The 11,860-nt window shown below is 38.5% G+C and overlaps 1 protein-coding gene across 1 annotated transcript; it reads left to right on the plus strand.

Moving 5' to 3' along the window:
- Positions 1 to 902: 902 nt before the first annotated feature.
- Positions 903 to 10,317, plus strand: slc39a9 (solute carrier family 39 member 9). The gene is made up of 7 exons (XM_079262615.1): positions 903 to 1,306; positions 1,505 to 1,613; positions 3,915 to 4,118; positions 4,375 to 4,443; positions 5,925 to 6,010; positions 6,313 to 6,447; positions 7,156 to 10,317. The coding sequence occupies exons 1-7, from the start codon at positions 1,211 to 1,213 to the stop codon at positions 7,387 to 7,389; spliced, it is 933 nt and encodes a 310-aa protein (XP_079118741.1). The 5' UTR covers positions 903 to 1,210; the 3' UTR covers positions 7,390 to 10,317.
- The last annotated feature ends 1,543 nt before the right edge of the window (positions 10,318 to 11,860 follow it).

The following is an 11,860-nucleotide window of genomic DNA, read 5'->3' on the forward strand; positions in this document are numbered from 1 at the left end:
AATAAACAATACACCAGTTGTAGGTAGCACATGATTTCCCATAAAATCTTATCCTACTTTGTGTATTGTCTTTTTTATTTAGATTTGAAAAAAAAGTGACAAGTAAATCAGTTTCCTCTTTTTTTTTAAAAATAAATTTGATAACTCACAAGTTAATATATGCAATATAACAAACATGACTGTGCTTTTACAACATTTGAAATAAGGGAACAATTGTGAATAGTTCGAGCAATACATTTTCAAAAGTAAATCAAAAGTGCAAAAATGAGGCAAAACATTGCAAAAGGTAATAAGACTTCAGTCTGAGACCATTGAGTCCAAGAGAATATCATGTAAATAGGAATACATTGTTTGAGCTATGGGCTTTTCCATACAATTCAAATATTTTACATATAGTCTGAGCTCTTTTTTTTTTTTAAAAGATCAAAATAGGGGAGCATTTCTGAACTTTACATTTGTGAATAAAAAAATTTGGCTAAACATAAAAAGAGATTTATACAGAGTTCGTCTTTCTTGTATTTAATCAGCATACAGAATATATCTCTATTTATAGATATTGGAGACAATGGAAAAATACAATATAAACAATTTTGTAATTTGGACCAGAAAGATTATACTACAGCACAAAGGAAAAATAGATTATTGATACTTTCAACATCTTTTTCACAAAATGTACAGACATAAATCTTTTCTCCCTTCGCCTCAAACACGCTCGCAGATACAACGTGGCAGACTGAGAGGTTGAACCGTGACCCGGAAGTAGTCGATCGGCACCAAACAAGACAGTCCTCCTCCAATAGTCTGTCTGTTAGCTGGTAACCACTTGGGAAAGTTGTGGTATTATTTGTGACAGCTAAACTTGGCGGAAACTATGAGGTGTATTAGTTGTTTTCAATCGAAGGATAACTTACTGTGTTTGTTTATTTAAAAAAATAATTGCGAGCTCGGGTGATTATCGGAGCTAGTTAGCTTAGCTGTCAAGGCCAGGAGTTGCAGCGTTTGTTAACGTGGATGTTAGCATGCTAAACTGGTACTAAAGCAGGGTTGTGACGTTTGTTTATTTCCTAGCCATAGTTGACTAAAAGCTACATTTCGGGGCATGTTGTTAAACTCGACAGGCCCCTGTCAACGTTGGTGTTAAAAGTGCAGTTGGAGGTTTGGTTTAATGCTTTAGCTTAGCTGTGAATTAGCTGAAGAAGACAGAGTAATCATGGACGATTTTAGCTCTATCAGTCTGCTATCTCTTGCAATGTTGGTTGGGTGTTATGTTGCTGGGACAATACCTTTGGCTGTCAACTTCTCAGAGGTAGGTTTGCACCATGAAATGCATGAAAATAGCTTAAAACTGTCGTAGAGAAGCTAACTTAAGTCTTCAAGTTTGTGCCTAGTGTCTTATCTGTTTAGAGCCTTTAATCACAAGTATTGATCACAAGTTGAAACTTTATAGTGTTATCAGCTAATCATTTCGACTTAAACAGTACTTTGTGTGTATCTGTTTGTCCAGGAGAGACTGAAGCTGATCACTGTTCTGGGAGCAGGGCTGCTGTGTGGGACTGCACTTGCTGTCATCATTCCTGAAGGAGTCCATGCACTTTATGAAGAAATCCTTGAAGGTAGAGATACTGGCTGTAGCTACAAATCATACAAATATTTATCAATGTATCAAAGATTGTAATGATTCTCTGCTGTTCTTCTCAGGTATGTGAGTTAGATTTCTATTTTTTGTCTCTTCAAATCATGACCAACTGGTAAAAATGTTTAAGATTAAAGATTTAAGATATCTTTATTTGTCCCACAACGGGGAAATTTACGACGCAAAAGCAGCAAAGAGAACACACAGGAAAAAGGGATAAGCATTGGATAAAATAGAGATAGTAATATATAAATATAAAACTAGATAAAAGATAAGAAAAACAGTCCAGATAGTGGTGTCAACTTGTAAGTATAATTGTAAATGTATCTGTACAAAGTACAGAGAGGAGTGTGTCTGAGAATATACAAACCAGTTAGGGATGCTCCGATCGACTTTTTGGGTATTTCGATCCGATACCAATATCTGAAATTTGAATATCTGCAGATGCCAATATTTGCCGATACCAAATCTGTTTATGTGAACATTATTGTGACTATGGTTATTATTGTTGTTACAACTGTGAAAGATTTAATTTGGTTGTCATAAATTACCAATCCTTTTTATGTTACCTCACCAATACAAATATAATAACATCGCAGATCTAACAATTTCAACAAATTTTATTTTAAAACCACACATTTTACCTAAATACAACTATAAATGTGTGGTTTTGAAACAAAGATCTCGCTTTTAGTGCAACAAAGAATGTCACATTTTAACATTCAAGGCATTTATTTCTTTTAAAACATGTTCAAAGCATGTCATCAAACACATCTGCGCTGGCTTGACTCGTGTGGTATTGGGTATCGGTTGTGGTATCAGTACACTTTTATTAATACCAAGTAAAAGTACACACGCTTGGTATTGAGTCGATACTGATATCGGTATTGGTGCATCCCTAATACCACTGTGTGTGTGTATATATATTATTCCAGATATGAATACTGCAGGAGAGTGAATGACTTACAGAGACTGATGATGTTATTAAATGTTGACGATAGTTTATTAACCTACATAACAGCATTGGACACAAACTATTCGAAGTCTGCAAATGCTCTGATTACATTTCATCACCTTGCTTACCAAATGAGTTGAATTCAGCTTTTGACTGCGCTGATTAAATTCTGTCACAACCAAACAGGTGTTTTATTGGTTCAGCTAACTTGGCAGAGAAGGTTATAGCTTAATTTAAAACCAATCAGCCAATGCAATGGTCCCATTATCCCCCAGCAGATGTTTGCTATATAGCTTTAATATTGAAGCTGATAAATGGTCTGGAGTTCATTGCCAGAAAAGCATGTCCTGTTGTGGACCCACAACAAAAGTTCACTGAAAATTTTGGCCAGCAAAACCAAAGCAAATCTATCAGAGAAATTCGGGTCTTCATAGAGATCAAATTACCTTGTGAGTTTCTTAGAAAAATTTAAAAGACAGTTGAGAGCAAGGCAGCTGGAAGTTCATAGAGGACAGGAATGTTGGGTTATGGCAGGATCCTTTCCATTGTACAGAAAAACTCTTCAACCAGTGATCAAACTTTCTGAATTTTAGCTCCTTTTACTTTTTTCCAAGTCTACCAAGAATCTAAGGTCATATTAGACGTTGCTGAAAAAGTCATTAAAGAAAGCCAGATTGGTTCTGAAACTGCATTCTTTGCAGAGACAAAACTTAGATTTACCCAAACAACTTGAGAGAAAAATTAATTACAGTTCATGAAGAGAAGCATGCAAAATCATCCATAAAACACAACGGGTGGCCTCCAGTGCCACTTTGTCACAAGCGTTCATTAATTTCATGACAGAAACAGCTGGGTGAATTATGAAGGATTTACCATCTGCTCAGATTCAGCCAAATGTAGGAAAGATTATCAAACAAAGTAAAGAGTTATTCGTTCTCTTCAGGACTGGTTCAGCAGTTACGTCCATTTGCCCCAAACACAGCATTAATTATATTCTTTGGGACACTATTTGCTCTTGGTCATTGCTTTGAATTTCCTAATTATGACAATGTAGCTGTTCAGTTTCAATGGATCTCTGTTCTTTATTTACTTGTCTGCTTCCTGCTTATATCAGATATTCTTTGGATATTTGTGAGATTTTCAGATTATTTTTTGTGGGTTGCCCACACTGAAATAAGCCAGAGGACAGTTAGAAGTAGGGGGTTTTACGTAGACACGGGTAATATTTCAGCTGGTAGTTAAGTGGAAAGTTGACGCCTATTTTAATTGCATAAGAGAGATTATAATTGCATTGTATTTAACATTCATCATCTTCTGTTTCTCCAGGCGTACATCACAGCCACAGTCAGGTTGGAGTTGTGGAGGCATCTGAAGTAAAGGTGGAAGGAGAAGCAGCTCTTGGCACCAGCGTAAAACACGAGCACAGTCACGAGCAGCTCCATGCCTACATCGGCGTGTCCCTGGTCCTTGGCTTTGTCTTTATGCTACTAGTGGACCAAATAGGCAGTTCTCATGTTCACAACACTGAAGGTTTGTCCATATTCTAAAAGATGAGGAGTAGAAAGACTTGGTTATGGTGGCAGCAGCTTTCGCTGAAGTTTTTGTTGTTGTATAGGATCCAAAACACTCCAGATGGTACAACACCAAATTATACTTAAATCAATGTGTTCACATTCAGCACTTTGAGAAATGTTTTATTTGAGCAGATTATCCTCTGCAAGCTGACGATTTAAAGCCTGCCAACATGTGATTCAGTTTTGCTTCATACTTCTTTTATCATGTTTAGATCCAGAGTCAGCAAGAGTCGCCACCTCAAAAATCACCACCACTCTGGGTCTTGTGGTCCACGCTGCCGGTAAGTCTTATTTCAGGAGGTTGGGAGGTGCAGCACATAAAGCAAAATGTCTTCATCTTCATCTTCTGCCGCTTATCCGGGGTTGGGTCGCGGGGGCAGCAGCCTAAGCAGGGAAGCCCAGACTTCCCTCTCCCCAGCCACATTTACCAACTCTGCGAGGGGATCCCGAGGCGTTCCCAGGCCAGCCGAGAGATATAATCCCTCCAGCGTGTCCTGGGTCTTCCCCGGGGTCTCCTCCCAGAGGGACGTGCCTGGAACACCTCACCAGGGAGGTCCAGGAGGCATCCTGACCAGATGCCCGAGCCACCTCAACTGGTTCCTCTCGATGCGAAGGAGCAGCGGCTCTGCTCTGATCTCCTCCTGGATGACCGAGCTCCTCACCCTATCTCTAAGGGAGAGCCCGGCCACCCTGCGGAGGAAACCCATTTCAGCCGCCTGTATACGAGATCTCGTTCTTTCGGTCACGACCCACAGCTCATGACCATAGGTGAGGGTAGGAACGTAGATTGACTGGTAAATCGAGAGCTTCACCTTCTGGCTCAGCTCCTTCTTCACCACGACAGACCGGCGCAGAGTCCACATTACTGCAGACGCCGCACCGATCCGTCTGTCGATCTCACGCTCCATCCTTCCCTCACTCATGAACAAGACCCCCGTGAACAAGCAAAATGTATTTGCTATTTTTGCATTTACACATTTTTAGTTCAGGTAAAGCTTGTTTGCAGACTTAACCACTAACTTCAGTCAAAGTGAGTATCCAGTGACAGATGCTCAGTGAGCCACAGCTCATTTGTCCTCAGCTTAAGCGAGTCTGCCAACCAGTTCACAACATAGTGAAAGAACAGCTGCCTGTCAGTCTGTAGGTCACATTCAGGTTCCGAAGTTATAAGGGTCAACATAAACTGTTACGACACATCACACGGAGGCTGAAATGGCGCCTCAGTGCATATTTTAATTCCCTGTACTGTTTTTCTATTAATATGATGGGAAGATTGCATAATTGTGGTGGTCTTTTTAGCATGCTTAACTGGGACACAGTCCTGAGGTAGAGACAGGACACACAGGAGGGAATATGTATCCCTCTCAACCTGGGAATACTTTGGAGTCTCCCAGGAAGAGCTGCGTTGCTGGGGAGAAAAACACGAAACAAAGAAAATGAACAAATGTCTTTTTGTTACCTGCAGTGTTTGTTTATTATATCTATTTGATTATAGATTTATGTAAAAATGTACTTCATTCTGTGTAGTTTTTTTTTTTTATTTAAACAAACTGCTATTTCTTGAATCCGTTTTATAGAAATGCAATTGAGATGCCATTTTTGAAAGATCATGTAAGCAGTACTTCGAAATTTCAGATTTCAGGGAATGTGGAAACTGTCTTTGCCTCTTCCAATAATTTGCTGCTATAATTTGGGGTAAAAATGACAAATACGTGAATAGTCTCTCAGCTACTTTCTCACATTTTCTCTGTTTTGTTTCCAGCGGACGGAGTAGCATTGGGAGCTGCAGCCTCGACTTCTCAGACCAGTGTTCAACTCATTGTATTTGTAGCTATTATGCTACATAAGGTAATAATGGAACCTTTTTTCTAAAAACCAATCAGTGTTTGTCAACATCTGTCTTGATATTTGACTTTATGTTGTGTAAAAACATACTTTACATAGCTGGACAGATCAAAAAAAACTTGAACCCGTTTTTGGAACAAAAACGGATTCAAGTTTTTTTTTTTTGTCGGTTTTTTTAATCTGTCTGCAAAAATTGAGCACATTATGGTTTTTGTAAATAATTAAGGAACATATTTCCACTTCATCAGTTGCTTCATTTAACCGTGCGTATGAATACATGAAGTGTGATGCTCTGTTGTCTGCAGGCTCCAGCAGCATTTGGCTTGGTATCCTTCCTGATGCATGCTGGTCTTGAGAGGAACCGCATCCGTAAACACCTCTTGGTGTTTGCCCTGGCAGCACCGGTCCTCGCCATGCTTACATTTTTAGGCCTCAGTCAGGTAGTTTTATTATAGTTTTCTAGCCATTTTTTTTTAATCACTCCATAACCATCCAGTATTATTATTTATTTATTTATTTTTTTGCAAAAAGACTGGTGATCGATACAACAACGCTTGATGAGTTTGGTGAAAAGCTGTGTTAATGCAGGTGTGCTTTTTCCCTGCTAGGTTTAAAATCACCTAGGAAACGAGTTCAGTTTACAGTATATGAGCTCAAGTCGTGGATCTTTATTATCCCCAGCCTGTAGCAACATATGATACAACAAAAATGACAGACATGCAGATGCAACTGCAGTACAAAATATCTGCAGGTTTTTTTTTCTGTCTTGATCTCGAAATTAAAAATTGATTTCTGTAAGGTCGTTTTTATTTCTTTTTTTCTATTTTTCTATTTACAAAAAATGTCTCTCTATTGATATCACCTTTATAAACTGGGTGAATTTATTTGTCCTTTTTATTTCTCCATGTTTATAAATATGGATCATATGAATCAAGAGGGGTGATACACATCCTAATAATTTTAGTGACCTCTTCAGTGAACAGGTTTTTTAATCTAATTCAAGTTTTAAGAATCTTGATCCTGAAACTAACTCGCTGTCACTGTATTGGTGTATGAAATGGCCTCGTCATATCAGATGCTTTGTGTGTGTTTAGTGAGATTTTCTGCAGGGCATTTTGTTTTACTGTTTTTGTCTGTTCCATCCTCAGAGCAGTAAAGAAGCCCTGTCGGACGTCAACGCCACTGGTGTAGCCATGCTCTTCTCTGCCGGCACCTTTCTCTACGTGGCCACTGTCCATGTCCTCCCTGAGGTCGGGGGTGGCGGCCACAGCCATGCTCCTGCAGGCGGGAATGGAGGGAAGGGACTGAGCAAAGTGGAGGTGGGAGCTCTGGTACTGGGCTGCCTCATTCCTCTAGTGCTGTCTATTGGTCACCAACATTAGATCCAAATAGGAATTTAAAACGGATGTACAGAGGAAGGAAGACAAGACAAAGACTTCAGACTGCAAATTTAAAGTCTTATTTCTTATTGTTTGCGGTTGGATCTCATGGATCAGATGGAGCGCCTTGAAGGGACATCATATGACTTCAAAATGAGCTTGAAACAGGAAATAAATTGTGTTGGGAGAACCAGAGCTGCTGCAGTGACAACCAATACACACGATGATCTGTCTGCACACAGTGACATGGCACATCTGGCACATCTGCTCTCTGCATTTATTCCACCAGAAATCCTGTTTTTTTTCCCCTACAAAAGGCCAAACGTAGACCTTTTGTAAAGCTCCTTTTGATCAATGTGGATTTTTTAGTGTTGCATTATCATGCTTGTCCAAATTCTAACAACCAGCTCTGAGTTTAGATATCTTTTGACTAGATGGCATTTGCACGGTGAGATACAGTCTCGATTAAGCTTGTGATATTGCAAAAGCAGTGAAAATCCCTTTTATAAAAATAACTGTACAGTGTAAATCTTTTCAACAACACAAGCAGACTTGAACTGATTTTTCAAGTGCCATAAAAGCGATTGTCTGGTACCTGAAGAGGACAGCGCCATGAGGACCTTACAGTTAGCACACGATGCTCCAGTGTCAACGACAGAGACCTCGTCCTCAGAGACAACCCCAGTCGGGCGGATCAACCAACCACCTGTTTGTAACAGTTTTTGTTTCGGGTTGTCATGGTGTTGGTGAAGTTGATCCTGTACTGTTGGGAAAAAAAAAAATCTTTTGTGAAAAGTTGCTTGGTGGGATATTAGGAGATACTGGTGTGTGCTTCCTGTAAAACCACTTGGCAAAAAGTCTTGGTCCTGTCATCTAAATCCTGAGCCCTGCGTAAGGACAAGACACAACCCCTCAGTCGCATCAAAACATGGTCGCTTTCTGTTTTCCATTATTTCTGTTCTCATTTACCTGTAAATGAATCAATACAGCCTGCTAGAACAATCTGTATATAATTGTGTGATTGTGTAGATTGTTTAGAGGTGGAGGGTTTTTCAGCGCTTCTGAATGAATGGAAAATAATTGCTCTATAATGGGGCATAACCTGTTCAAACCTTTTGGGACCATTGCCTCAGGAGAACAGACTCAAGGTGAATTTTGAGCAGTTTTATTTAAGATTCACTCAATCATAAAAAGCAATAATCATAAAAAAAAAAAAAGTGATATTGGAGTGAAATGACATTGTTGATGGCGCTGCAGCTTCATCTGAAACATTTTGATAATGGCAAAACCTGTCAGATGTTCTTGAATGCGGCTGACGCAGCTTTTCCAGTCCCACTAAAGCAGCCATGAGCTGCAATGGAAGCAGGCTGCACGCTCCTGTCAGGACTTTGTGGGTGTCATGAGTGTTACTGTATCACTGGGCCTGCTCACCGCAGCGCTTTTGTTTGTATATGTAATTGTGTACGTAAACTGTACAGAACAACTTCTTTCCACAGGCGTCATGAGGTCATCTGAGCGAACCGCTTACTTTTTTTGTCATTTTTTTATTTAGCATTTTGAGACTTTGAAGGAGCTTCTCAGTACTGACTTGACACTAAATTCTGCCTGATAAATGTAAATTTTATTCATTTATTTAACCGGTTTTATAATAGACTTCTCAACTCCAGATCAAATAAGGATAAAATACCCATCGTGAAGTTTTAAGTTTCTATGTAAGTGTTTTTTTTCCCTAGACAAGCTGTGTGTTTTAAAAAGGAAAAGCTTGAAGGTGTTGCTTTACACCTGAACGTGTTTGTCAGCAGCCTCATCGTGTGCAATTTTATCTTTTAAACAATGTTGCATCAGAGACCCTGTAGAGATTATAAAGACATTTTTGACATGATAGTTTATTCTTGCAGTATTGTCAGTCATATTGACATATTTTAGCTTACTACTGTAAGAGGGAACTTGGATGCCTGACCGTCATCACTTATTGGATTCTGAAATTGATCACTTTTTTGCCTCTTAGAACAATCTGGAGCAAAAATAAATTTTAATTTCTTCTTATTAGGGTTTTCTTATAAAACCTCAAAAGGCCATAATGACAATTTGAAACATAAAAGCATGTTCATAATGTCTGCTGCAGGGATCTCCAACTATTTACTTTGATACCTGCTAGTTTGAGAGGTTGTTCACATTATTTCCTGTCAGTGCAATGAAAAAACCCCCCAAAATATTACAAAATTGTTTGTGAGGGGATTTAAAGTTCATGAATCTAAATCTTATTTCAGCTCAAACTGGTTTATCGTAAGATGCCTTGGTTTTTTAAAATTATATTTATAAACTGTTGAAGAGAATTTGGAAAATTTGGTTGAAATTGTCAAGTCTAACAAAAAAGGAAATAAAATAAAAAAAGTCACTGATGTGGATGCATGTGAGCTCCTGCTGCAGTGCTTATAGTGACATCAACAGGTGTGATGAACTGAAAGCTGTAAGTTCAACATGTGACGGGATCAATGTATGTTTTTAAACGCCTGTGCCATATTTAATCCTCCTAGTGAAAGGTAGGGCAGTAATTAGCTCAAAGTACAAGTCTTTAACAACTTTTAAAGTAAAAGTCAAAACGTATTTAAACATTTACTTCAGATAATTTAAATTTCAGAAGGAACTTTGCATTTTTCTCACTGAATCCAATTTTCCTGCTCATCACTGAAAATCTTTATATGTAAAAAGATAAAATTCCTGTAAATGATGTGTTTTGAACACGTGGAGCTGATGCATCCTTGTTCATGGTAACAGAAATGTCATCTGTTGGGCCGACGGGGATCAGAAGATTGTTATAATTTAAATTGAGAATGAGTCTGCCTTATTTCCATACTCATGATTGTGAACATAATTTGTAAAGCAATGTGTTTTATGGCAACTAAATTAAAGTTTTTTTGTTTTAATTTATGGAGATTTTTGGGCATATTTTAATTCAATGAGCACTTTTATTGAACTTGAACTACATAATTTACAAACCCAACTCTCAGAATAACTTTGAGCATTTTAAAATATAAATAGAAACAAAATGCAACAATTTGTACGTCTCAGAAATGCATATAAACATTTCAAATGTTGACACAGAAACCATTTAATTGAAAATAATAGTTCATTTTAAATTTGATTTTGGCAACAAATGAGGTGGAAGAGGGTGATGTTTACCACTGTTTTGCATCCCCTCTTCTTTTCATATCTGTAAATGTCTGGCAGAAGTTGATTGTGCTTTAGGAGAGGAAAGTTGTCCCATTCTGGTCTGATGCAGGATTATAGCTGCTCAGCAGTGCTTGACTGCTGAGTGTTTGGATCCATGATGCTCCAGATGTTTTCTATTGGGGAAGTGTCCGCAGGCGGCCGGACTCGCCCTCGTGGTAATAGAAAAGTCCAACTCTTCTCCTATGATGTTGTAATGGATGCAGTATATGGTTCAGCATTGCCTTGCTGAAATAGACAAGGCCTTCCTTGAAAGAGACATCTGGATAGGAGCAGATGTTGTTCAATAACCTCTGTCCTGTTCAGCATTGATGGAGCTTCACAGATGTATAAGCTGCTTATGCATGGATCCCCATGGCATCAGAGAAGCAGTTTTTTTTTTAACTGTCTGCTGGTAACAAGCTGCATGGTCCCTCTCCTCTTTAGTTTACATGTCTTTAATTTCCAAAATCTAACTACAGAACAGTTTTCCATGCTGCCTCAGACCATTTTAAATCAGCTGTAGCCCTGAGAGGACAACACCTTTTCTGTCATGTTCACACACCGATTCGTCCTTCCTTCCATGGTAGGGATGGATATTGTGCATTACGCTGCAAACTGTGTTCACAGACTGATTTCTGGAAGTGTTCATGAACCTACGCAATTTTTTCCATTCGAGAATCACGCTGCGCTGGCAGACTCCAAAGATCATTAGAATACAGTTGTTTTCTGGTCATATCCTGTGCGCACAGAGATTCCTTCAAGTTTTTAAAAAAAAAAATCTTTTGATATTATTCTGAAGACTCCTGAAGGATCTTCAAAGTCTGCACTTTTTCAAGAACAGCTTTGAATTTTATTTTTGAAACAAGAATTGTTGCAGGTTGGTGAGCATCTGACGTTCTTTACCAAGAGGCTCTACTTCTCTGAAATACTCTTTATACTCAGTCACGTAGCTGACATGTTGCTAATCAGACTAACTGGCTGAAAAATGCTCCTCAAATAGTTTTTCATTTGCAATAATTGCATTTTCAGCCTTTTGCTGTCCTTGTTTCAACTTTTTCAAGCCATGTTGCTGCTATCAAATGTAAAATGAGCTAGTGATATTTAAAAAATATCACAGTTTTAATATGTGATGTTTATGTTGTACATTGGGGAGATCGTATGTTTTTATGATATTTATTCATTTACATTTTATCAGGCTTCCCAGATTGGGGTTATAATCATCATGTACATCTTTGGAAACATAATGGTCTTTTGAATTTAA

The sequence above is a fragment of the Telmatherina bonti genome, assembly GCF_933228915.1.
Source record: "Telmatherina bonti genome assembly, chromosome: 22".
Taxonomy (NCBI): domain Eukaryota; kingdom Metazoa; phylum Chordata; class Actinopteri; order Atheriniformes; family Telmatherinidae; genus Telmatherina; species Telmatherina bonti.

Excerpts from the sequence above, each read along its gene's own strand:
- slc39a9 (XM_079262615.1), top strand. The coding sequence starts at position 1,211 with ATGGACGATTTTAGCTCTATCAGTCTGCTATCTCTTGCAATGTTGGTT. Across the intron at positions 6,011-6,312 it reads TAGCTATTATGCTACATAAG|GCTCCAGCAGCATTTGGCTT; the intron begins GTAATAATGGAA and ends TGTTGTCTGCAG. Across the intron at positions 6,448-7,155 it reads CATTTTTAGGCCTCAGTCAG|AGCAGTAAAGAAGCCCTGTC; the intron begins GTAGTTTTATTA and ends TTCCATCCTCAG.